General features: G+C 30.0%; 2 protein-coding genes across 2 annotated transcripts; both read right to left on the bottom strand.

Annotated features, from left to right (window-relative positions):
* Positions 1–18,249: 18,249 nt before the first annotated feature.
* LOC139868792 (uncharacterized) lies at positions 18,250–19,695 on the bottom strand. The gene is made up of 2 exons (XM_071857135.1): positions 18,355–19,695; positions 18,250–18,273 (listed from the first exon to the last, which is right to left on the bottom strand). Exons 1-2 carry the CDS (start codon positions 19,693–19,695, stop codon positions 18,250–18,252), a joined length of 1,365 nt encoding a protein of 454 aa, XP_071713236.1.
* Positions 19,696–23,534: 3,839 nt separating this feature from the next.
* On the bottom strand, positions 23,535–24,978 carry LOC139867003 (mitogen-activated protein kinase kinase kinase 20-like). The gene has a single exon (XM_071855312.1). It carries the CDS (start codon positions 24,886–24,888, stop codon positions 23,893–23,895), a length of 996 nt encoding a protein of 331 aa, XP_071711413.1. The 5' UTR covers positions 24,889–24,978; the 3' UTR covers positions 23,535–23,892.
* Positions 24,979–25,237: the final 259 nt, after the last annotated feature.

Genomic DNA, 25,237 nt, shown 5'->3' with positions numbered 1-25,237 from the left:
ACCTAACTGTTGCTACTGCTTCGTTGAAGAACAACCCAAAACCACCATGAACTCGCCATCAAATTGGGATGCCACCTACCACATCCCTCCTTTCTTGTCTCTCTTCCTCTCTTCTTCGTAAAACCCTAAACACCCCAACATAGAACAAACCTGCTGCCCTTGCTCCTGTTCATCCAATACAATAATGATGATGTTAAGAAGATGATGATTAAAAAGAAGATGAATTGATTATGTGCATCGGTTACTATATAAAGTGTGTAAATTGAAAAGTGAGCTGTAAAGTATATTTTTTTACCTCCATCGAATTCCAAAAAGCCTGCGTATTTTTTTTGTTTTTGATAATGGGGTGGGGGACAAGGAAAGCTAAAAGGCACGAGATGTATATTTTTTTTTTTCTTGTTTATCCGTTTCTGTTCGGGATCAATTAAACACCATGGACCCTAGGGTTGTTTAATATCGGGTTATAATAATCCTTATCGGGTTTTAGCTTGGGCCAGACATAAGTATATTTCCTTGGGCCGAGATATTTGAATTTCTGCTGTTGGGCCGTGTTCCTTATTTTGGGCCGAAATATTAAATGTAACCTGGTGGCCTGGTTTTGTGAATATGAGGATGATATAAGAAAAACGTAAACGGATTTATATAGATTTATGTAGGAAATAATTCAGTAAAACAGAAGGTAGAGGAGTGGTCTGAGGGTGTGTTGGGTTTACAAGAGGTCTGGGGTTCGAGTCCCGCTTGCTGCATTTCTTTTTACTTGAAGTTTTCAAGGGTATACACACTTTCTTTTACTTTTATTATTCTTATTATGATTATTACTATTATTGTTATGATTATAAGGATTATAATTAATAATTAATATTAGTACTAGTATTATAATTACTATGATTATTAATAATATCATAATCATTATTGTTACTATTATTATAATTAATATTATTACTAAGTATTACCATTAAATTATTTTTTCAAAATTATTATTATTAACAAAAGTATTTTATTAAAAATTTATCATTCTTATGAAAATTATCATTTTCGGAATTATTATTATTATTACCAGTATTATTATTATTATTAATCTTAACAATATTTTTATTAACATTATTATTATTATTATTATCAATATATAAGTATTATTTAATTATTATTTAAAAACAAATAAGATTATACAAAAAAATAAACCTAATACATATGATATAACTATATTAATATTTTAATGAAACATACGAGTTTGGAAATTATATCACTAAGTATATGTACATATATAAATTTGTTTGATTACCATTAGATGTGTTAATATATATATAAATGATATAGGTTCGTGAATCCGAGGCCAACCTTATACTTGATCAATGATGTTATATGTATTTTTACTACAAAATACAGTATGGTGAGTATATAGTCCCATTTTTAAACTCTAAATATTTCGGGATGAGAATACATGTATTTTATGTTTTACGTTATGGACACAAGTAACTGAAAAATATATTCTACGTTGAGTTGTACCACTGGCATACTTCCCTGTAGCTTGGTAACTAATATTTACAGCGGTATTGTAAACGCGAATCCTGTTGATAGATCTATCGGGCCTGACAACCCCAACCGGACTGGACGACCAGTATTCAACGGTTGCACAGTACTTCGTTTCGTGACTACACTTGGTACAGTGTAGTAAGATTTCATATTAAAGGGAATATGCGACGTGATTAATTGTTAAGTATGGTTACCAAGTGCTCAACCACTTAGAATATTTTTATTAAAATGTTTACATATGAAATCTGGTGGTCCATAGTTATAACGCTGATAGCAACAAACCTATATATCTCACCAACTTTATGTTGACGTTTTAAAACATGTTATTCTCAGGTACGAATTAAGTTTTCCGCTGTGCATTTGCTCAATTTAAGGACATTACTTGGAGTCGACCATCGCAATGGGACCAAATGTTGAAGATATCGTCCGGATGGATAAGGACGGGTCTTTACAACTAGAATAATTAAAACAGGGGTGAAATTACATTCAAGGGTAATTGGTGTAATTGTTAACAAAGTAGTAAAACCTTGGTTTACACGCAGTCGATAACCTGGTGTATTCATTAAACAAAGTATTAAAACCTTGTTACAATTCGAATCCCCAATTAGTTGGAATATTTAACTTCGGGTATAATAATAATTTGTCAAGGACACTTGCAATTTATATTTATGACTGATGGACTGTTATGGACAAAAACCAGACGGACATATTGAATAATCCAGGACAAAGGACAATTAACCCATGGGCATAAAACTAAAATCAACACGTCAAACATCATGATTACGGAAGTTTAAATAAGCATAATTCTTTTATTTCATATTTAATTTCCTTTATTTTATATTTAATTGCACTTCTAATTATCGCACTTTTATTTATTGTTATTTTATTTTATCGTACTTTTATTATTCGCAATTTCATTATCGTTATTTACTTTACGCTTTAATTTAAGTCTTGTATTTATTTTATATTTTACATTAGGTTTTAACTGCGACTAAAGTTTTAAAATCGACAAACCGGTCATTAAACGGTAAAAACCCCCTTTATAATAATAATATTACTTATATATATATTTGTATTTTTATAAAAGTAAACTAATATAGCGTTGAGCTTTGTTTAAAGATTTCCCTGTGGAACGAACCGGACTTACTAAAAACTACACTACTGTACGATTAGGTACACTGCCTATAAGTGTTGTAGCAAGGTTTAAGTATATCCATTCTATAAATAAATAAATATCTTGTGTAAAATTGTATCGTATTTAATAGTATTTTCCTAGTAAAATAATAACTATTTTATATACACCTCGCTTCGCATCAATATACCAATAGTACATACATCTAAAAGCTGTGTATTATACGAGTACGAATACAGGTGCATACGAGTAGAATTGTTGATGAAACTGAACGAGGATGTAATTGTAAGCATTTTTATTAAGTAGAAGTACTTTGATATGTGTCTTGAAGTCTTTCAAAAGTGTAAGAATACATATCAAAACACAACATGTATATACATTCTAATGGAGTCATTAAGTCTTCGTTAGTCGTTACATGTAAGTGTTGTTTTGAAACCTTTAAGTTAACGATCCCAATTAATGTTGTTAGCCCAATGTTTATTATATCAAATGAGATGTTAAATTATTATATTATCATGATATTATGATGTATGAATATCTCTTAATATGATATATACATTAAAATATCGTTACAACGATAATCGTTACATATAAGTCTCGTTTCGTAATTCTTGAGTTAGTAGTCTTGTTTTTACATATGTAGTTCATTGTTAACACACTTAATGATATATTTAAATATCATTTTATCATGTTAAATATAGTGTATCAATATCTTAATATGATACATATGTATTTAGTAGACGTTATCATAACGATAATCGTTATATATATCATTTCGAGTTTCTTAACTTAGTAATCTCATTTCATATGTATATCACACATTGTTAATATACTTAGTGAGATACTTACTCATCATAATCTCATGTCAACCATATATATATGTCTATATATACCACAACATGTAGTTTTTTACAAATTTGTAACGTTCGTGAGTCGCCAGTCAACTTGGGTGATCAATTGTCTATATGAAACTTATTTCATTTAATCAAGTCTTAACAAGTTTGATTGCTTAACACGTTGGAAACATTTAGTCATGTAAATATCAATCTCAATTAATATATATAAACATGGAAAAGTTCGGGTCACTACAATTATATAGTTTAAATATAGTCGTTTTATATTTTTTAAGTATTTTTAAAAAATTTCAATAGAGTAAGTAATATAATTCATTTATTATAAAATTTATATAATAAGAATATACTTTTTATATATTTTAAGTAATAAAATTTATAAAGTTCATTTAATATCATAAAAATAATATGATAGGTAGTATTAATGTAATTATGTTTCACGTAGTACAATATCTTTGTATTACATATTTATTTGATTAAAATAATATCGATAATAATAATGGTAAGTAAAAGTTATTTTATTTTGTAATAATAATAATTATTATTCTACTAATAATAATAACAATATTTATATTTGAAAAAAATGGTGTTATGATAAAATGATAATTCTAATTATGATAACTTTAATATTTACGATACTTTTTAATATTAACCTTAAAATAATAATTTTATTTTAAATGATAATAATAATGATATTTTGTAATAACTATAACATTTCATTTAAAAATGTTAATTTTTGTTAAAATGATAGTTTTAATACTAACGATACTTTTAATAATAGTAATGATAAAAATAATAAGAACGATAATTTTGTCTAAATCAACATCTTACAATATTTTAATTTCATCGTGATACTCATACTCATTATTTCCTAATCGATTCGCTTAATAACTTTTAATTGTCTTTTATATCACTTTCATTTTAATGATAATAATAGTAATCATAAAAATTAAGTGTTCCTAATTTTTTTTTTTTTTTTAAAAGCAAGTGTTACTAATATTAGTTTTAATAATATTAATGATAATAAATATTATGAAAATCTTAATGATAATACTTAATAACTATTTTAATGATAATAATAATAATACTAATTATAATTTTAACGATAAATACGATAGTAATAATAATAAAAATAACAATTTTTAATGATAATACCTTTTATTGATAATGATAATAATAATAATCATAATAATAATAATAATAATAATAATAATAATAATAATAATAATAATAATAATAATAATAATAATAATAATAATTAGATAAAAATAATAACGACGATAATAATAATCATTTTTAATTATAATACCAAATTTCAATTGACTATAACTTCAAATCTGTTCATCGAAACCATTCGATATCTAAATGAAAAGTTCTAAATTTTTTGCTAGCTTTCCAACGACATACATATCTTATACCTTATCTCAACCGCATATGTAACTAATTCAAAATTCAACATATCCTATCTAATGGCAATATCAAAAGTACAAGCATGCATAATCATATATACTCGAGCACTAGTCAAGGATACACTATTTATATGTAAAAATTAAATTATGAGTACTCACGTATCAATATTGAGATTCAATATTGCAGGAAAAGTACGTAGACGCAACGGAGATGATAAACACTAAATTGACCTCACGAGCATACCCATGAACCATACCCATCACTTCCATAGCTATAACCCATAATTTCCTTAGCCCTATCCCGCTCCCAAAACACGTTTGAAAATAATTTGCCCATAACCTCGTCGTAGTATTTTATGTATATTACTAATAATAATACTACTACTAAATATGATTAATAATAATAATATTAATCTTAATAATAATAATCATAATAATATTAATTATAATATTTATTTATGTATATATGTTGCAGAGAGATAGATAGAAGAAGTTATGAATACATAAACTGCATCGCTCGACTTTTAAAGGAACTGAGCCACCGAACCATCACCATGCAATCGCATGGTTTGAAAGGTGAATGGCCATGCGATCGCATGGCCTAGTTTTCCAGCTCATTTGCATGACTAAAAGGCTGCCGACACCCCTTTTCCTTATATTACACATGATACGTAGATTATATATTATTTAATATATATTATATTTAATCTTTAGAATTAATTAAATATTATATTATATTTATGTGCGTAGTAAAAATGTAATTTTTGTTCAAATGACTCGTACGTTGTCACTCGACTCATGTACCACTTTCGGTTTTTCGAGCGCACTTTCGTACGTTTAGAAAACTAGCCTTTTACGTTACGCGACGTGTACCTTTAATAATAATTTGAATTATTTATCAAAAATTTACTTTATGAAAATGTATCTTATAAAATTTGAGCGTCGTGGTCATTTACTTCTATAAATCAATGACTCGTTGTTTACCAAAATATATTATTTTAAATTGAGACGTTTTATGACTAACTTAAAATATATATATTTTTATTTAGAATCGTAAATTTGTACATAAATATATTTGAATTATTTTAACTAATGATATAATATTTAGTCTTTCAAAACCAAATATATTTCAAAGTTCGTTTTATATAATTTCACTCGTTTTATATAAAAGTAGTTATTTTACCAATAATGTTTTTAATATGAAAACTAAACAGTCGATTTATCGAGGGACACAAGTTAATCAAAGTAAGTACACTTTTAAAATTTATACAGAAATGATTACTAACTTTTGACTAACTCTCGTAAATGACATTTTTGTAAATCACTTTTACCAAATATTCCGAATGCCGTTAAAAAGGAAAGGTTTTCTAAATCAAAGTGGACCTCTTAACAGACTCGTAATCATAATTCAATGTATCTGATGAATCAATCATTTGATATATCTTTTAATTCCATCGATAACTATTTGAATATATTAAGAAACAAATACGTTTATGTAAAGTATTATACGTCTAATACTTTGTTAATGTTTTCAAGTTATAATATATATACATATACATATATAATCATATTCGTTCATATAATGGTTCGTGAATCATTGGAATTTGGTCGAGGTTAAATGAGTGTATGAACACAGTTTAAAATTCTTGAGATTCAACTTGCAAACTTTGCTTATCGTGTCGGGAATATATAAAGATTAAAGTTTAAATTTGGTCGGAAATTTTCGGGTCATCACAGTACCTACCCGTTAAAGAAATTTCGTCCCAAAATTTGATCGTGGTCGTCATGACTAACCATAAAAATGTTTTCATGACGAATATGGGTCGATAAATAGAGTTTTATCTTTATTGAGTAATATGAATAAAACAACTTGATTTTGTGAAGAGTACGAGTGAAGCTATCACCAAAAGAGTGAATTAAGTAGGTATAGATTCGTTATATCTTTTGATGTAGATAGGATTGATTTTCAAGTTCAAGAGATTTGGAGAAAATCTTCGTAATAAGATTTGATTCTCCGGTAACCAAGGGAATTTGGATCCGCTTTAAATGCGATCGTCCATTTTGATTTGCTCTGTTGGAGATTTTCCTATAAATCCACCTCCTTTGTTTCTTTACAACTCACACCTTCTATTCTTTCCCCCTCAACTCATATTTTAAAGTATTCATCAATATGCTCCATCCATTTCTGATTCTCGATATACTTCTAACTTTCATATCGGTCATTCTTCTTTTTCATCTACCGCCGGAAGAATCTATGTACTTCTACTATACTCTTGGGTTTATAGTGTTTCTAGTTCTCCCGTGTCTTTATATTGCTATATGCATCGACATATACGGTTTATAATTTCTGGGTGGTTGTTGGGTTTTATATCTTCCCTTATATTTCGATGTCCCTGCTTCTGTCTTCCATAATTATTGTCATCTCCAGTTAATGCTTTATTTTATTTGCTGCGATTTATACCCCAATTTTTGTTTCGGAACTTTGTCCTTTCGTTTCTTCTTCTTGTGATTAAGCACCGCTTGTAATGGAACAGAATTCGCAGATATAAATTTCGAAATGAACATTGTTAATGTTCTAGGAAGGAAATTGTAATGGCACGATCTTGACTTGTCAAATTACCAGAATACCTCGAAAAAAGCCTAATCATCAAGAAATATTTTCTTGATATTTTAGAGGTTAAATAGAATACAAGAGTCGTATAACGTGGCACATGATGATGTTATGATTTGTGAATCATCACGTTCCATTTAGAAACTCAGCATGACTTACTGTAATATAATCACGTTGATCAAGTGTCATTATATTATACTAACTCATGTTTCAGCTCCCAACACTACTTCAAAAATGTTCCTATTTTAAACTCGAATGTTTCAGAATTTAGAAACTAAAATAGTTTCTTTTACGATGTAATACAGATAGCGCGGAGAGATAAATGATTTCAGATAAGAATAATTATGAAAATATCTTCAGAAATATGGAGGATATTTATAATGAAAGATATGATGATATATTAGGATTTCTAATATCAGAGGATGATGAAGGATATTGTCCGCAGGAGTTTAGAGTCAGGAGCAAGGTATTTGTTAATGACTTCAGCAGATACTGAATCATTTGGATTCTTTGAAGACAGGTTCAGTCTTTGTGATTTGTCCACAGCCTCCTTCATACTTTGCTCAATCCGTTTTCCAGTTCCAAAACTTCTCTTTTTCTGCGCTTTGCCAGCACACTATTCATTATCATCAAACTTTTTACTGTTAAGGTCGTTTTATAGTTTTTGCTGCTTCATCAACATTTCGAGAACTATTCCGCAGTTCAGGGTGTTTTTCAGAAACTTCACATTCGAAGTATGTAAGCCTTGGAGATAGACGTTATATGTATAACTATTGGCGTCAACATGCTGCGAGATTTCAAAATACTGATTGCTAATTCCCAATGATTCGTATGGTAATTCTCGTTACAAGAGGCAGATGAGTAAATGATGGGGTTTTAATAAATATAATGACTTTTCGGAAAATCTCAAATCATTACGGTTGCTGATAAGTTTACTGCTAATGTGGCGAGATATGAAAGGTTCCCCGGTAACAATGGCGAAAGGGAAACATATATATCAAGATTATGAAAAGGCTACTCCGAATGAAAAATCGAAATTGTCTTGTTGGAGCTGTGATAGAATTTGCTACTTTGAAAAGGAATTGCAAAGTTATTTTTGCTAATAAATGTCAAAGTATCTGACACAGATATGTGTTGAATTATGACTTTGGTTTCGAGAGCTTTTTAAGTACATAACTGTAGGTAATATGTGGTTGAATCATCATCTCGATTGCTCATTATTTGAAGTGTCTTCAGAAATTTTCGAAGGGTTTGAACACAGATTGTAATCGTTAATATACATTTGATGTTCTAACACAGTTTTGAAGTTAAAGTATATCTTTGAAAGATGTAGGAGTCTAAAAGTGATGGTACCGGTTATATCTTGAATTGAATTCTGAGGTTTCAAAATCAGAATATGTAATTGAGTTTGAATGAGTATGGTTGTTTTGATTTCTATAAAGGAATGTATAATATTGTGAAAGTAGGAAGTATAGTTGATAATTTACTTAATCTGATTCGAAGAATGTAACATATTAATTGTAAATATATATATATATATATATATATATATATATATATATATATATATATATATATATATATATATATATATATATATATATATCTCGGGTATTACCTACCCGTTAAAAAATTTCACAATTAATATTTTGTACATAAGAATTTTATTACAGTCTTTATGAAAATATATATGTATATATTCTCCTCAGATGTAACATAGATTTTAATGAGTTAATACTAAATTAAACTCATTCGATTTACGGTTGGAACTAGAATTGAATAATCCCTTGAAGGCTTTAGAGATTACATAAGTATTTCTTCAATAATATTGAAATTATGAATCAATACTTCGTTATTTGTTGAGGCGTGATGTTAGTTTTCGTTACATTCTTGTGAATTTCGCAGAGTACGAATGATGTTATCTGAAAAGTTTCGGGTACATTGATGATGAAAGTGTAAAATCAATTATATACTTGATTTATTATGAATTGTAATTGGAATTTGTTGAATTGAGACAGAGATTGTAGTTAACGATGGTTAAGTTGCGGGCGAAGGACGTACATTATTGCATATTTGTAATATGAATTAACCGAGTAGTTAAGATTCACACACAATAGCTTTGCACGGAAAGATTTATTTTTATTTCAAATATATATATATATATATATATATATATATATATATATATATATATATATATATATATATATATATATATATATATATATATATATATAAAATATACATATAATTTCTTTGGAGGGAATGAGTTAATACTTCATAACTCGTTGATACAATATACGCGTTATTGATTCGTAATGATGTCCACAGTGATTCTTGAACTGACGGAGTTTGTGATGTTATAGGTGTTGTTGATTCTGATGCTGACTGCACTGACGATGCTGGTGACGCTGACGGTACTGTTGATGCTGTTGGTAAAACAAGTTTAGCTTATTAACCACAAACCATTTTTGTCAGGGTTTCTACTCTTCCTTCTATCATTTTGGTTCGCTTAACTGATTTATGGTTCGGGCTAGATTAGATAATCTCTAAGACTTTAGAGATTACATAATCGCCGCGTAATGTTTCTCTAATGAAGTTATGAATTAATACTTCGTCAATTATTGTTGTTGGTACTCCTTGGTATATGTGGTGCGTATGACGTTGATGCTCGTGGGATAGATTGTGAAGTTAAGGTTTACGACAAGGTTGTGGTTGGAGGTGGTAATGGTACTGTTGGCGTTGATGATGATGGTACTGGTTATGCTGCTGGTGCTGCTGCTGGTGTTTGTAATCTTTGCACCATATTCTCCAAAGCCACTACCCGAGCGCGAAGCTCGTTGACTTCTTCTATTACACCGGGGTGATTATCTGTTCGGACGAGTGGATAAATAAAATCTAGAATTTAATGTAGTATATAATCGTGACGAGATACTCTGGAAATGAGAGAGAAAATGGTGTTTCGAACAGGTTCGCCGGTAAGTGCTTCAGGTTCTTCGTCAAGAGGGCAATGTGGTGGATGGAAAGGATCGCCTTCTTCTTGTCTCCAATGATTGAGGAGGCTACGAACCCATCCCCAATTCATTTAGAATAGATGATGACTGATTTGGTTGATCCATTCCAGTCACACTGCTTTCAGAGCTTGATTGGGATTCCATTTCAGAATCCGAAGAACTTGAACTAATGGCGAATTCCATTTCGTACGATTGAATAAAGAATTTTTCGATATGAAATGATCTTCCGGCTATCGGATGGTATTCTAATTACATATATATATATATATATATATATATATATATATATATATATATATATATATATATATATATATATATATATATATATATATATATATATATATATATATATATATATATAGAGAGAACAAAAGATTTCGTAAATTACGGAGGAATTTACGGAATATATCAGGCAACGTTTACAGTAATATATACGATAAGATATGATTTAGTAGATACGCTAAGATATGAATTTTTGTCTATACACTATTCATGCAATCAATGCAGCAAGACGTGTCTAGACTAAGCAGGAAATTTTCTAAGGGTGATAAGCAGATGATTTTCGGCTAGACACGATAAGCAAAACTTTTGACATGTAGACACGGTTGAAGTCCAGACGCACTAATGCATCCTAACGACTTATCAGTTAGACACACTAATGCAGACCTGGTTCGCTAAGACCAACTCTCTGATACCAACTGAAAGGACCCGTTCATATACATTATAAATGATTCACAATAGTTGATTACATCGAGAGGTACTTGACCTCTATATGATACATTTTACAAACATTTCATTCGTTTCTAAAAGACAAACTTTCTTTACAACGAAAGTTGACGGCATGCATACCATTTCATAATACATCCAACTATAATTGACTTAATAATAATCTTGATGAATTTCAACGACTCGAATGCAACGTCTTTCAAAATATGCCATGAATGACTCCAAGTAATATCTCTAAAATGAGCAAATGCACAGCGGAAGATTTCTTTAACATCTGAGAATAAACATGCTTTAAAGTGTCAACCAAAAGGTTGGTGAGTTCATTAATAATCATTCATTTCCGTTATTTTAATAGACCACAAGAATTTCATTTCCAATTCTCATAAATATACGTCCCATGCATAGAGACAAAAATCATTCATATGGTGAACACCTGGTAACCGACATTAACAAGATGCATATAAGAATATCCCCTATCATTCCGAGAAATCCTTCGGACATGATAAAACAACATCGAAGTACTAAAGCATCCGCAACCATGGATGGGGTTCGTTAGGCCCAATAGATCTATTTTTAGGATTTGCGTCAATTAGGGGTCATTTCCCTAATTCTTAGGTTACCAGACTTGAAGGGGCAATATTCGGTATAGTAATCCAACCATACAATGTAGTTTCAAGTACTTGTGTCTATTTCATCAAACATTTATAAAAACAGTGCATGTATTCTCAGCCCAAAAATATATATTGCAAAAGCATTTAAAAAGGGAGCAAATGAAACTCACCATACTGTATTTCGTAGTAAAAATACATATAACATCATTGAACAAGTGCAAGGTTGACCTCGGATTCACGAACCTAAATTAAGTATATATATTTATATGTTGGTCAATATATTTGTCTTAACAAATTAGGTCAAGTCATAGTGTACCACAATCCTAATGCTCGAGACTAATATGCAAAAGTCAACAAAAGTCTATTTGACTCAAAATGATTTCCAAAATTCATACATGATTATTATATAGTTTAAATATAGTCTTTTTATATTTTTTTAAGTATTTTTAAAAAATTTCAATAGAGTAAGTAATATAATTCATTTATTATAAAATTTATATAATAAGAATATACTTTTTATATATTTTAAGTAATAAAATTTATAAAGTTCATTTAATATCATAAAAATAATATGATAGGTAGTATTAATGTAATTATGTTTCACGTAGTACAATATCTTTGTATTACATATTTATTTGATTAAAATAATATCGATAATAATAATGGTAAGTAAAAGTTATTTTATTTTGTAATAATAATAATTATTATTCTACTAATAATAATAACAATATTTATATTTGAAAAAAAATGGTGTTATGATAAAATGATAATTCTAATTATGATAACTTTAATATTTACGATACTTTTTAATATTAACCTTAAAATAATAATTTTATTTTAAATGATAATAATAATGATATTTTGTAATAACTATAACATTTCATTTAAAAATGTTAATTTTTGTTAAAATGATAGTTTTAATACTAACGATACTTTTAATAATAGTAATGATAAAAATAATAAGAACGATAATTTTGTCTAAATCAACATCTTACAATATTTTAATTTCATCATGATACTCATACTCATTATTTCCTAATTGATTCGCTTAATAACTTTTAATTGTCTTTTATATCACGTTCATTTTAATGATAATAATAGTAATCATAAAAATTAAGTGTTACTAATATTAGTTTTAATAATATTAATGATAATAAATATTATGATAATCTTAATGATAATACTTAATAACTATTTTAATAATAATAATAATAATACTAATTATAATTTTAACGATAAATACGATAGTAATAATAATAAAAATAACAATTTTTAATGATAATACCTTTTATTGATAATGATAATAATAATAATAATAATAATAATAATAATAATAATAATAATAATAATAATAATAATAATAATAATAATAATAATAATAATAATTAGATAAAAATTATAACGACAATAATAATCATTTTTAATTATAATACCAAATTTCAATTGACTATAACTTCAAATCTGTTCATCGAAACCATTCGATATCTAAATGAAAAGTTCTAAATTTTTCGCTAGCTTTCCAACGACATGCATATCTTATACCTTATCTCAACCGCATCTGTAACTAATTCAAAATTCAACATATCCTATCTAATGGCAATATCAAAAGTACAAGCATGCATAATCCTATATACTCGAGCACTAGTCAAGGATACACTATTTATATGTAAAAATTAAATTATGAGTACTCACGTATCAATATTGAGATTCAATATTACAGGAAAGGTATGTAGACGCAACGGAGATGATAAACACTAAATTGACCTCACGAGCATACCCATGAACCATACCGATCACTTCCATAGCTATAACCCATAATTTCCTTAGCCCTATCCCGCTCCCAAAACACGTTTGAAAATAATTTGCCCATAACCTCGTCGTAGTATTTTATGTATATTACTAATAATAATACTACTACTAAATATGATTAATAATTATAATATTAATTTTAATAATAATAATAATAATATTAATTATAATATATATTTATGTATATATGTTGCAGAGAGATAGATAGAAGAAGTTATGAATACACAAACTGCATCGCTCGACTTTTAAAGGAACTGAGCCACCTAACCATCACCATGCGATCGCATGGTTTGAAAGGAGAATGGCCATGCGATCGCATGGCCTAGTTTTCTAGCTCATTTGCATGACTAAAAGGCTGCCGACACCCCTTTTCCTTATATTACACATGATACGTAGATTATATATTATTTAATATATATTATATTTAATCTTTAGAATTATTAAATATTATATTATATTTACGTGCGTAGTAAAAATGTAATTTTTGTTCAAATGACTCGTACGTTGTCACTCGACTCATGTACCACTTTCGGTTTTTCGAGCGCACTTTCGTACGTTTAGAAAACTAGCCTTTTACGTTACGCGACGTGTACCTTTAATAATAATTTGACTTATTTATCAAAAATTTACTTTATGAAAATGTATCTTATAAAATTTGAGCGTCGTGGTCATTTGCTTCTATAAATCAATGACTCGTTGTTTACCAAAATGTATTATTTTAAATTGGGACGTTTTATGACTAAGTTAAAATATATATATTTTTATTTAGAATCGTAAATTTGTACATAAATATATTTGAATTATTTTAACTAATGATATAATATTTAGTCTTTCAAAACCAAATATATTTCAAAGTTCGTTTTATATAATTTCACTCGTTTTATATAAAAGTAGTTATTTTACCAATAACGTTTTTAATATGAAAACTAAATAGTCGGTTTATCGAGGGACACAAGTTAATCAAAGTAAATACACTTTTGAAATTTATACAGAAATGATTACTAACTTTTGACTAACTCTCGTAAATGACATTTTTGTAAATCACTTTTACCAAATATTCCGAATGCCGTTAAAAAGGAAAGGTTTTCTAAATCAAAGTGGACCTCTTAACAGAGACTCGTAATCATAATTTAATGTATCTGATGAATCAATCATTTGATATATCTTTTAATTCCATCGATAACTATTTGAATATATTAAGAAACAAATACGTTTATGTAAAGTATTATACGTCTAATACTTTGTTAATGTTTTCAAGTTATAATATATACACATATACATATATAATCATATTCGTTCATATAATGGTTCGTGAATCATTGGAATTTGGTCGAGGTTAAATGAGTGTATGAACACAGTTTAAAATTCTTGAGATTCAACTTACAAACTTTGCTTATCGTGTCGGGAATATATAAAGATTAAAGTTTAAATTTGGTAGGAAATTTTCGGGTCGTCACACCCTCAACATAAACCTAAACTAAAAATAAAAACAAATAAATAAACTAAGTTAGATAAAAAAAAGATAAGATTGTATATAAAAAATAACATAATTCAACACCCTCCCTCAATCTTATCTTTGAACAAGTTAATCATTCCCAATTTTTCACACAAAAAATTGTGTTGAAATTTACTTAAACCCTTAGTAAAAATATCTGCAATTTGATTAGCAGATTGAACATATATAGCTTTAATTAAACCAGATTGAACTTTTTCCCTTACAACATGAACATCACTTTCAAAATGCTTCGATCTCTCATGAAAAACAGGATTAGCAGTTAAGAGAAGAGCAGAACTATTATCACACATTAATTCAACAGGTAAAATATTATTAATTTTAAAATCTTTTAACAACTTTACAATCCAAATTATTTCACAAGTTGTGGTTGCAAGAGCTTTATACTCAGATTCAATAGAAGATCTAGAAACAGTAGCTTGTTTTTTACTTTTCCATGAAATAAGAGACCCATTTAAGAAAATACAATACCCAGTTATAGATTTTCTAGAACCTAAACACTTACCCCAATCTGCATCTGAATAAGCAATTACAGAATGAGTGTTACCTTTGCAGATCTGAATACCTCTTCCTGGAGAACACTTCAAATATCTTAAAACTCTAAAAGCAAGCTTAACATGTGAATCTAAAGGAGCATGCATATATTGACTAAGACACTGAACAGAAAAAGATATATCTGGTCTAGTTAATGTAAGATAAATCAATTTTCCAACTAATTTTTGATATTCAGAAATGTTATTAATGAATTTATCATTTTCAGTTTCACAATCAGAAATGTAAGAATTTGACTCAAGAGGAGTTTGAATTGGTTTACAACCAAGCATACCAAAATCACTTAACAAATCTAAACAATACTTTCTTTGACACATACAAATACCTTTATCATTTTTCACAATTTCAATACATAAAAAATATATTAACTCTCCTAGGTCTTTAATCATGAATTTGGATTTAAGAAAATCTTTAACTTTAGCAATTTCATCAAAGTTATTACCAGGTACAATTATATCATCTACATACACAAGAAGAAAAATAGAAACAGAATCAGCAGAATACATATACAAGGAATAGTCATTTACGCTTTAAACAAAACCAAATTCTTTAAGAGCACAAGTAAGCTTTTCATTCCATTTCCTAGGAGCTTGTTTCAAACCATATAAAGACTTTTTAACTTACAAACTCTTTGATCATTTTCATCAAAAAAACCTTCAGGTAATTTCATATAGACATCTTCTGTTAACTCACCATACAAAAATGCATTATTAATGTCTAACTGAAATAAACACCAATCATTTTGCACATCAATATTTAACAAACATCTAACAGTTACCATTTTAGCTACTTGACTAAAGGTTTCATCAAAATCAATACCTTCTCTTTGACTATACCCTTTTGCTACTAACCTAGCTTTATATCTTCCAATTTCCCCTGATGATTTGTATTTTATTGTATAAACTCATTTTGATCCTATAGCTTTCCTACTTTCAGGTAACTCTACAATATCCCATGTGTTATTTCTATTTTAAGCTTCTATCTCACTATTCAAAGCATCAATCCAGTTATTATCAAGTAAAGCTTCTTTAAAATCTTTAGGTTCAATAGATTTATCAACAGATTTATCAAGTTGAGTTACAAAACATCTATTCTGTTCAGATAAACTAGAATAACACACAAAATTACTAAGAGGATATCTAACTTTACTATCAATTTGATAATCAACATACTTGCTAGAAAAAACCCTAGGTCTATTAGACCTTCTATTATTATGTTCAACAATAGGATCAAGGTTGCCTTCAACATCAGTGTTATTTTCAATATTACTAGAATTTTCAAAAATATTATTGCCCTCAGGTGGTTGTTCATGATCATGAAAAGTTGCAGTGGTATCCTGAGTCCCAGATGATGAAGAATCATCACTGATGTCTACAGAACCAATGCCACTGCCATCATTCTCACTATCATTACCATGTTCCCCACCTTCATCATTGGGACTTGATGAATGGATGCAAGTTTCAAGACTAGACTCAAAGAAATCAAAATGATTAAAAGAATTTTTAACATTTTGACTATCAGAAACAGAAGTTTTAAAGGGAAAAACATTTTCATAAAATTTGACATCTCTTGAAAATAAAATAACTTTTCTATCAAGACTAAATAGTTTATAACCCTTTTTTACATAAGAATAACCAATAAAAACACACTTTTCAGACCTACTTTTAAACTTATCAGACTCATTCAAGATAGTGGAAAAACACATGCATACAAACACCCTTAGGTGAGAAAGATTTGGTTCAAAACCAAAAACCATTTTAAAAGGAGAACTGTCAGATAACACTGATGAAGGTAACCTGTTGATAAGATAAGTAGAAGTTAAGATACAATCAGACCACATATTAAGAGGAATACCACTTTGAAACATTAAAGACCTAGCAACATTTAACAAATGTCTATGTTTTCTTTCAACTATACCATTTTGTTGAGGAGTATAAACACAAGTAGTTTGATGAATAATACCATTTTGACTACAAAAAACATGTAACCTATTATTGATAAACTCAGTACCATTATCAGTTCTAATGACTTTAATTGTTTTTTGAAATTGATTTTTAATCAGATTAACAAACAATTCAATATTAGAAAAGACGACTTCTTTGATTTTTAAAAGATAAACCCATACAGCCCTGCTGTAATCATCAACAATAGTAAGAAAAGATTTAAAACCTTCCCTAAGAGTAACCTTATAACTACCCCATAAATCCAAATGAATTAGATCACCTAATTCTTTTGATTTATGATCACTCAAGGGAAATGGTTCCCTTGATTGTTTGGCCCTATGCTTAATATCACATATACCAACATCAACAGAATCATCACTACCAACTCTTTGCTTAATGATCTTAAGCACAGGGTCAGCAGGATGACCTAGTCTACAATGCCATAAACTATTAGACATATACACAGAATTATTCAAACAATTACCATTAATCACAGATTTATCATCAAACATATACAAACCACCAAATTGTCTACCAATCCTTTAACTCTTCACAGGAATGAAATCCTGAACATAGCACAAATTCTCATAAAAAATAACAGACAATTTATTATCCTTAGACATTTTAAAGACAGACAACAAACTTACACAATACTCAGGAATAACAAGAATATCATATAGAACAATTTTATTAGTTAATTTAAGATTTCCAATAGCAGTAACTTTAGCAAAAGTACCATTAGGGTGACTAACAGTTAAACCAAGATTAGTAACATTAACAACATTAAACAAATTTTTTGTTGAAACAGTCATATGTTGTGTTGCTCCAGAATCAATAATCCAACCCAGGTTTACATTTTCAGTAATCTTAGATGAGTTTGGATGAAAAAATTTGTTTATATGTGCATTAAAAAACTCATTGTTGTTAAGAAAATTACCTTCCATGTTAATATGAGCACTTGTTCCAACACTTTTATCATTGATTAAACTCATCAATTTAGAAATCTGTTCATTTGAAAAAGGCATACTACTAACACTATTATTAATATTAGCATCAGGCAAAGAATAATTGCTCACAACCTTATTACCAGAAATATTATTATAAGTATTATTATTCCTTTTAACCCACTCAGGTGGATACCCAACTATATCATAACATCTATCAACAGTAAGACCTAATTTACCACATTTAGTGCATTTCAGATTAGGGTTAGGACCTCTTCCAATAACCTTTTTATTATCAAAAGTTTTTGAAACTAAGAAAGCAGTGTTTGGTGTTTTAGATGTAGTAGCAGAAAATGAAGAACCTCTATGAGATTCTTCTCTTGAAATAGTTGCAAAAGCACTTTTAACACTTGGAAGAGGTTCAGACAAGAGTATATTACTTCTAATAGCAGAATAAGAATCATCTAATCCCATCAAAAATTGCATAAGTTTAATTAGATCACTGTGAGACTTAAAATCCTTACTAGCATGGCAAGTACAAGCAGGAAGCTTAACAAGAGCATCAAATTGTTTCCAGAGAGCATTCAACTTATGATAATAATCAGAAATAGATGAACCATTTTGACTAAGTGAATTCAATTTTTTATGCAGATTAAATGTTATAGATCCATCTATTTTATCATAAGTTTCTTTTAACTCTAATAGAGCAGAACTACTAAAGACTTGTCCAGAAAACAGATCATCGGATATAGAGTTAAGAATCCAAGATAAAACAACAGAATTACATCTATCCCACTGTTTCATAAGCACAGAATCAGAATCATGTTTAATATAAGTACCATCTATAAATCCTACTTTATTTTTAGTTTGTAAAGCAAGAATCATAGATCTACTCCACACACTATAGTTCTCTGTACCTTTTAGCTTGAGTGAAATAAGAGCTGTAGTGCTCGTTTTACTAGCATGAAGGTACAGAGGATCACCAAAATCAAGGCTACTCACTTGAGTAGTCTTGGATAGACCAGAATCACCATCACTAGCCATATTAACAAATCACAGACAAACAAACAGATATAAACACAAATAAAGCAATAACAGATACAAAACACAAATCACAGAATAACAGGTAAAAACACAAATTAATGCAATAACAGAAATAAAACACAGATCCTAAAGAAAGACAAGCAGTGATCCAGATGGATGAGTTTTCAAAGGAAACTCAACCCAGGTCTTACTTGAATTTCTCTCTTCTACCAGAAAACAAGAAAAATATTAGAACACAAAATATTATATAAAGAAGGGAAAGAAGTAACCAATCAATCACAAGTGATTGATGATGCAGCGGAAGTCAGATGAAAAATAGAAGAACACCAAACCCTAATTTGAGAGGAATTAGGGTTTTCATTAACAACCAGTAGATCCAACGAATAATCACCCACACTGATCACAACCGAACCCAAACAGATAGAAACAAGTAGATAAAACCACCAAGAACCAGAAGAATCAGACGAATTGAAGAAACCCTAAATTTCTTTTTCACCAACCGAACAATACGTAAATAACCAACACAAATCCAGCCTTACAGCTCTGATACCATGTAGAAAATATCAATCGAATATAAAACAATCTCCAGAATACACAAATAGATCCAGAAATCTAATTACAGAATCAATACAGAAATTACAATCAATATGATTGTAATTATAAGACCAAATACAACCAAAATTGTTCACCAGAATGATGAACAAATACTAAAAACAAAAACAGAAACACTGAATCAAGAACAGATTGAGATGAACGAAAAATAGGGTTTGTGAGTAGAATGAAGCAGCTTGATTAACCCTAATCTGTACAATAGCCTTCTTTATATAGGCAGCAACTATCAGCAAAATACCAGCAAGCCCCTGCACTTCTAAACTCTCCAGCAACTATGAAGAAATAACACATCAACCCCTCAACATAAACCTAAACTAAAAATAAAAACAAATAAACAAACTAAGTTAGATAAAAAAGATAAGATTGTATATAAAAAATAACATAATTCAACAGTTAGCTATATAGATACTTATATGTTTCTTCATGTAACCCTCGTTTACCACTTTTAGATTCTATGAATGGAAGAGAGATGGCTCGAAAAAGCATCCATACTATATTGCTGCATTTGTTTATTCTAGTTTTAGTTATAAAAAAAAAAAAAAAAAAAAAAAAAAAAAAAAAAAAAAAAAAACAAAGAAGTTGTACGCATCATCCAATACAATTTGGTTGACAAATGACCTGTTGGCTTACGTGGCTCCATTTGATCCATTCCTGTTTTAACTCTATATGTTTATGTTATCATTTGACCTGTTATGGATAAAGCTTAACCCATTGATCTCTTCATATATAAACTCATTATCTCATCCCTAGTTGGGACTACTCTAATATTTGTCTTTCAATCTTTTTCTTGCAACAAAGTGAAGAAAATTGCAACAATGGAAAAACTTGTTGCTTTTTTGATGAAGACAACCGAGCACGGGCCACGCTCTGTTCGTGCTCAACCTGTAATTGCTCCATGGATGAACACGACAACCATCACCAAGGTGGGATAGGAGAATTGATAAAGGGGCTGCATGTGGTCTTATTATTTGAATATTAATATTAATTTCGTTTTGATATCAATTACCTCAATTTTTTTACATTATACGGTTAAGGTTGCTAACTATAATAAATTCAAACAATTTTTGTATGGTACTGATATAATGATTATGTGATTTAAAATTGATTTATGTATGTGTGATTTCGAATGCAGTTCTGGAACATATTGAGTGTCATAATAAAGGCTTTTTGAACCACAATTTCGTTTAGTGGTATTTATAGAAGAGTCAATAGCAGTCAATGATCAAGAAAGTAGATTTTCGTTAGCGGTTTATGCTGGTCCAGCAGCAAACAAAAGGCAACAGTAATCCGGGAACATTTGGTAATGGTGAAATGACTTGTAACCTAATCGCTAGTAATCTAGAGAAACAAAATGGGCCACAACAGTTGTACATGGATCCATTTTGGAGCCACAATTAAGCATACTACATATTGCTTTGCTACTTCCTGATTTTGATTCAAGGGAAAGTTGACATGCTTATGTATGATTTACGATTTGTGGTGTTAACAGAGAGCCAACGCGATTCGGTTAAATGGATCCCCTCAAACGATGGTGTTTTGTCGGTTTCCCATCGAGTGCGATTGTTCCAACTTTCAATAGCTTCGCAAGAATGGAATTCGTCTTGGATGTCCGTTCTGAAAATGATAAAGATTAAATCTTTCCATTGGGATAGAGGAGCAATTATTTATGTTTTCCGCACAAATTTTACTTATCGGATTTCGATCCCTTGGTTTTTGCAACTTGTATAGTTGATCCTTAGGTTTTTGTTGTTGCGGCTGCGGTGCACACCAAATTATGTTCGTACGTGAATTAGAAAGCGTTGGTACTGTCTCCGCAGCTTTGGCTCAGTGGACATGTGGTGGTGCCTAGCACCCCCGCCGGGCTAGAGGTCTCCGGTTCGAGCCTCGTCACCTACAAAGGATATTATTTGAAAGAAATTCCTTAAGGGTGGCCCAAAGGGAAGGTTTTACCGACCCGCTCCGGGACTAAGGTCCGGCCCACCTGCCCCGTATGGGATGGTTTAAGGGTCGGTTCCCCTGAGTGTGGTTCGGGTTTCCTGCCCGAACGCGTGTATGTGTGTAAATGATGACTAGGCTTCGGTCCGGACTGATGCAAGCTTGCGGTTCAGAAAAAGAAAGAAAGCGTGGGTGCTTTTTTTGTTATGGCCCATGGATCTAACGATTATAAAGGTCATATGGGTGTCTTGTTTTTGTACTTCGGCCTTGCACCATTTTTTTGGCTGGCCACGTTCTCTTTTATATGTATTCTGTTTTTTGCTTATAAAAAAAATAAATAAAAAAACAAAAAAAACCAAAGGTATCTTGTGAGAAGATCTATGAACGCATTCATTACATTACATTATATATGCATTATAACAAAAAAGACAGCAATTTGTGGCAAAAAGATCTTTTCTTTGCTTTTTTGCTTTTCAAACCCTAACATGATCCTTGCAAGTTACATCTCCAACTTTTCAATTAATCATTAAAAAACCAATTACCGCATAATCAAGCTATTTCTTTTCTAATTACAATTGATATTCGTTTATCCAAAATGATTGGGTTTTCTTTGTATGATTTGTTGGTTATGAGTTGTCAAATATTTTACATGGCCTATTAACGGAGTATTATTTACATAAAAAATTCACCTATAACTTGACTAAAAATGATAACCTATTGCTATTTGCTAGCCGCAGTAAAAATGTAAAATATGATCAATACTTCTAGTCTCGGCACATACCCGGCAACCAGAATCTTCATTTTTCTAGCTCTTCAAACGAATCTTCTGTTGCATATTAGAGCTGCCTTCTTTATTTCAAGCCTAAATAACCTCTTGTACCTGTCCATTAGCTTACCATTCATAACCAACACTCATCCTAAAAGAACCAACCAAAATACCTTTTTTAAATGAATTTGAAAAAAAAGACCCCAAGAATCCAAATAACTGCCCAGTTTCATTCGTTGTATTGGTTTGGCCTTGTACGGTTGGCCTAACTGTTGTATCGCTATTGATTTTTATATAATAATAATATTATCTTGCTTTTCAAAAAAAAAAACTTCCCAGTTTTATTCTATAATAATTTTTCTGAACCAGATCTTTCAGATATTGGTTTATAATCTACTTGAATCACGATATAAACAACTGTAACTCGCAAAGCTGTTGGCAATAATGTATAATATACATAGAAACATATATGAAATTGGAAGCAATCATATGGAGTAATAAAAAAGTCATGTATATACATGGCAGATGATATTGCCAACATCACATTTACTTTTTCTACCATATTTTGATGTTTATTTCCCAGAATACTCCTTAATAAATTATTATAAAAAGTTTTACAAGTTTTGTGTAAGACATTCATTAAGGGTAGTTTAGATAATTTTAGTGGAAGAAGTAAATTTAATGTTGGCAATATCATCTCCGTATATATGCATCTTCCATTCTGTATTTACAACTCGATGGCAAAAAATATGCATCGATTCCCACTTTTTCCAACGATACCTATCTATCTATTTTTTTATAACTAAATAAAAGAATCAGTGTCAAAAAATTAATAAAAAAAGAATTAAATCTCCATTCTTTGAATCTGCTTTTTGTTTCTGACATCATCTTACTTCCACCCAACTGTTTGATACACTACACCAATTGGGTTTCTGATCTGTCAGCAGCTGCCCCAATCTCATCTCCGGCGCAATCGTCGGAAATTCAAATTCCGGCACCGTCAAACACGACGAATCCTCCGTTTCCCAATCAGGGAAGTCAAATACATCTCTCGGCGAAATCTGATTCCCTACCTCTTTGTCAAACGTTATGTTTTTAACAAACGGATGATCTAAAAGCATCTCAGCCGTCCATCTCTCTCGCGGATTTTTCTCAAAACATTTTCCTAAAAAATCCTTTCCGTCTTCCGACAATTTGGAGGGAATTTTGGGGATTTCCGTCCCAACACCAATTTTCATCACTAACGCGCTAAAATCTGAACAGTTCCAAACTGGGGTTCCGGTAATCATTTCGGTTACCAAACACCCAACTGCCCAAATATCGGAAGCAGCTTCTTGTTCGCCGCCCCTAACCGTTTCCGGCGCCATATACATCGGCGTACCTCGTACTTCATACATCGTACTACTCAAATTAGCTCTTTTTGCCAACCCAAAATCCGCAATTTTCGCAATCTCCTTACCATCTTCATTTACTAATAAAACGTTATCAAGTTTAAGGTCACGATGAACAAACCCACTTCTATGAATAGAATCAACACCTTTCAATATTGAACACGTGTACTTTCTAACTTCAATTTCCAACAACCTCAAACTCTTCACTTTGTCGGATAAAGCCCCCCCTGAAGCATACTCTAACGCTAAGTTATACAATTTTTCGTTGTTTTCAATCGTCAGCGAATCTCCATAACAGTTGATGATTTCTGGGCAATCTTTAAGGTGCTGCAAAACTTGACACTCGTTTGATAACGAATCAGAATGCGACACGCCACAAGTTTTAACCGCAATTAGTGATGGAAATTCTGAATTTTGATTTATGGGTTTTGCTAAACTCACAGCTGCAAAGCTTCCGTGACCGATTGTTTTACCTCTAACCCACTCCATCCAGCTTTTTTTGTATGTCACAAAATGTTACAGTACTATTTTTTTGAGTTTTTGTTGCTAATTTTAATGTTGAGAGAACAGAGGATTAGAAGAAGATGATTGTTGTGGAGATATGATATTTGTTTGTATTTATATAGGCGTGTGGAGATTGAAATGCAACTTGGAACTGGAATTATATTATTATTATATTATATAGTTTTTCATAGTAGTATACGTAGTAAGTTTTATCAAGTATAATAGTGCAAGTATGAAAAGGAAAAAAAGATTAAGATTTTCAATTGGAAAAATTAGGCACGTGAAAATTAAGGGATATTTATTTGATGGAAATTTGTCTGCGGGAATAGCGTAC

Source organism: Rutidosis leptorrhynchoides, chromosome 9 (genome assembly GCF_046630445.1).
Source record: "Rutidosis leptorrhynchoides isolate AG116_Rl617_1_P2 chromosome 9, CSIRO_AGI_Rlap_v1, whole genome shotgun sequence".
Taxonomy (NCBI): domain Eukaryota; kingdom Viridiplantae; phylum Streptophyta; class Magnoliopsida; order Asterales; family Asteraceae; genus Rutidosis; species Rutidosis leptorrhynchoides.
The sequence above is the reverse complement of the archived record's forward strand: the minus strand, read 5'-3'. Positions and strand labels throughout refer to the sequence as shown.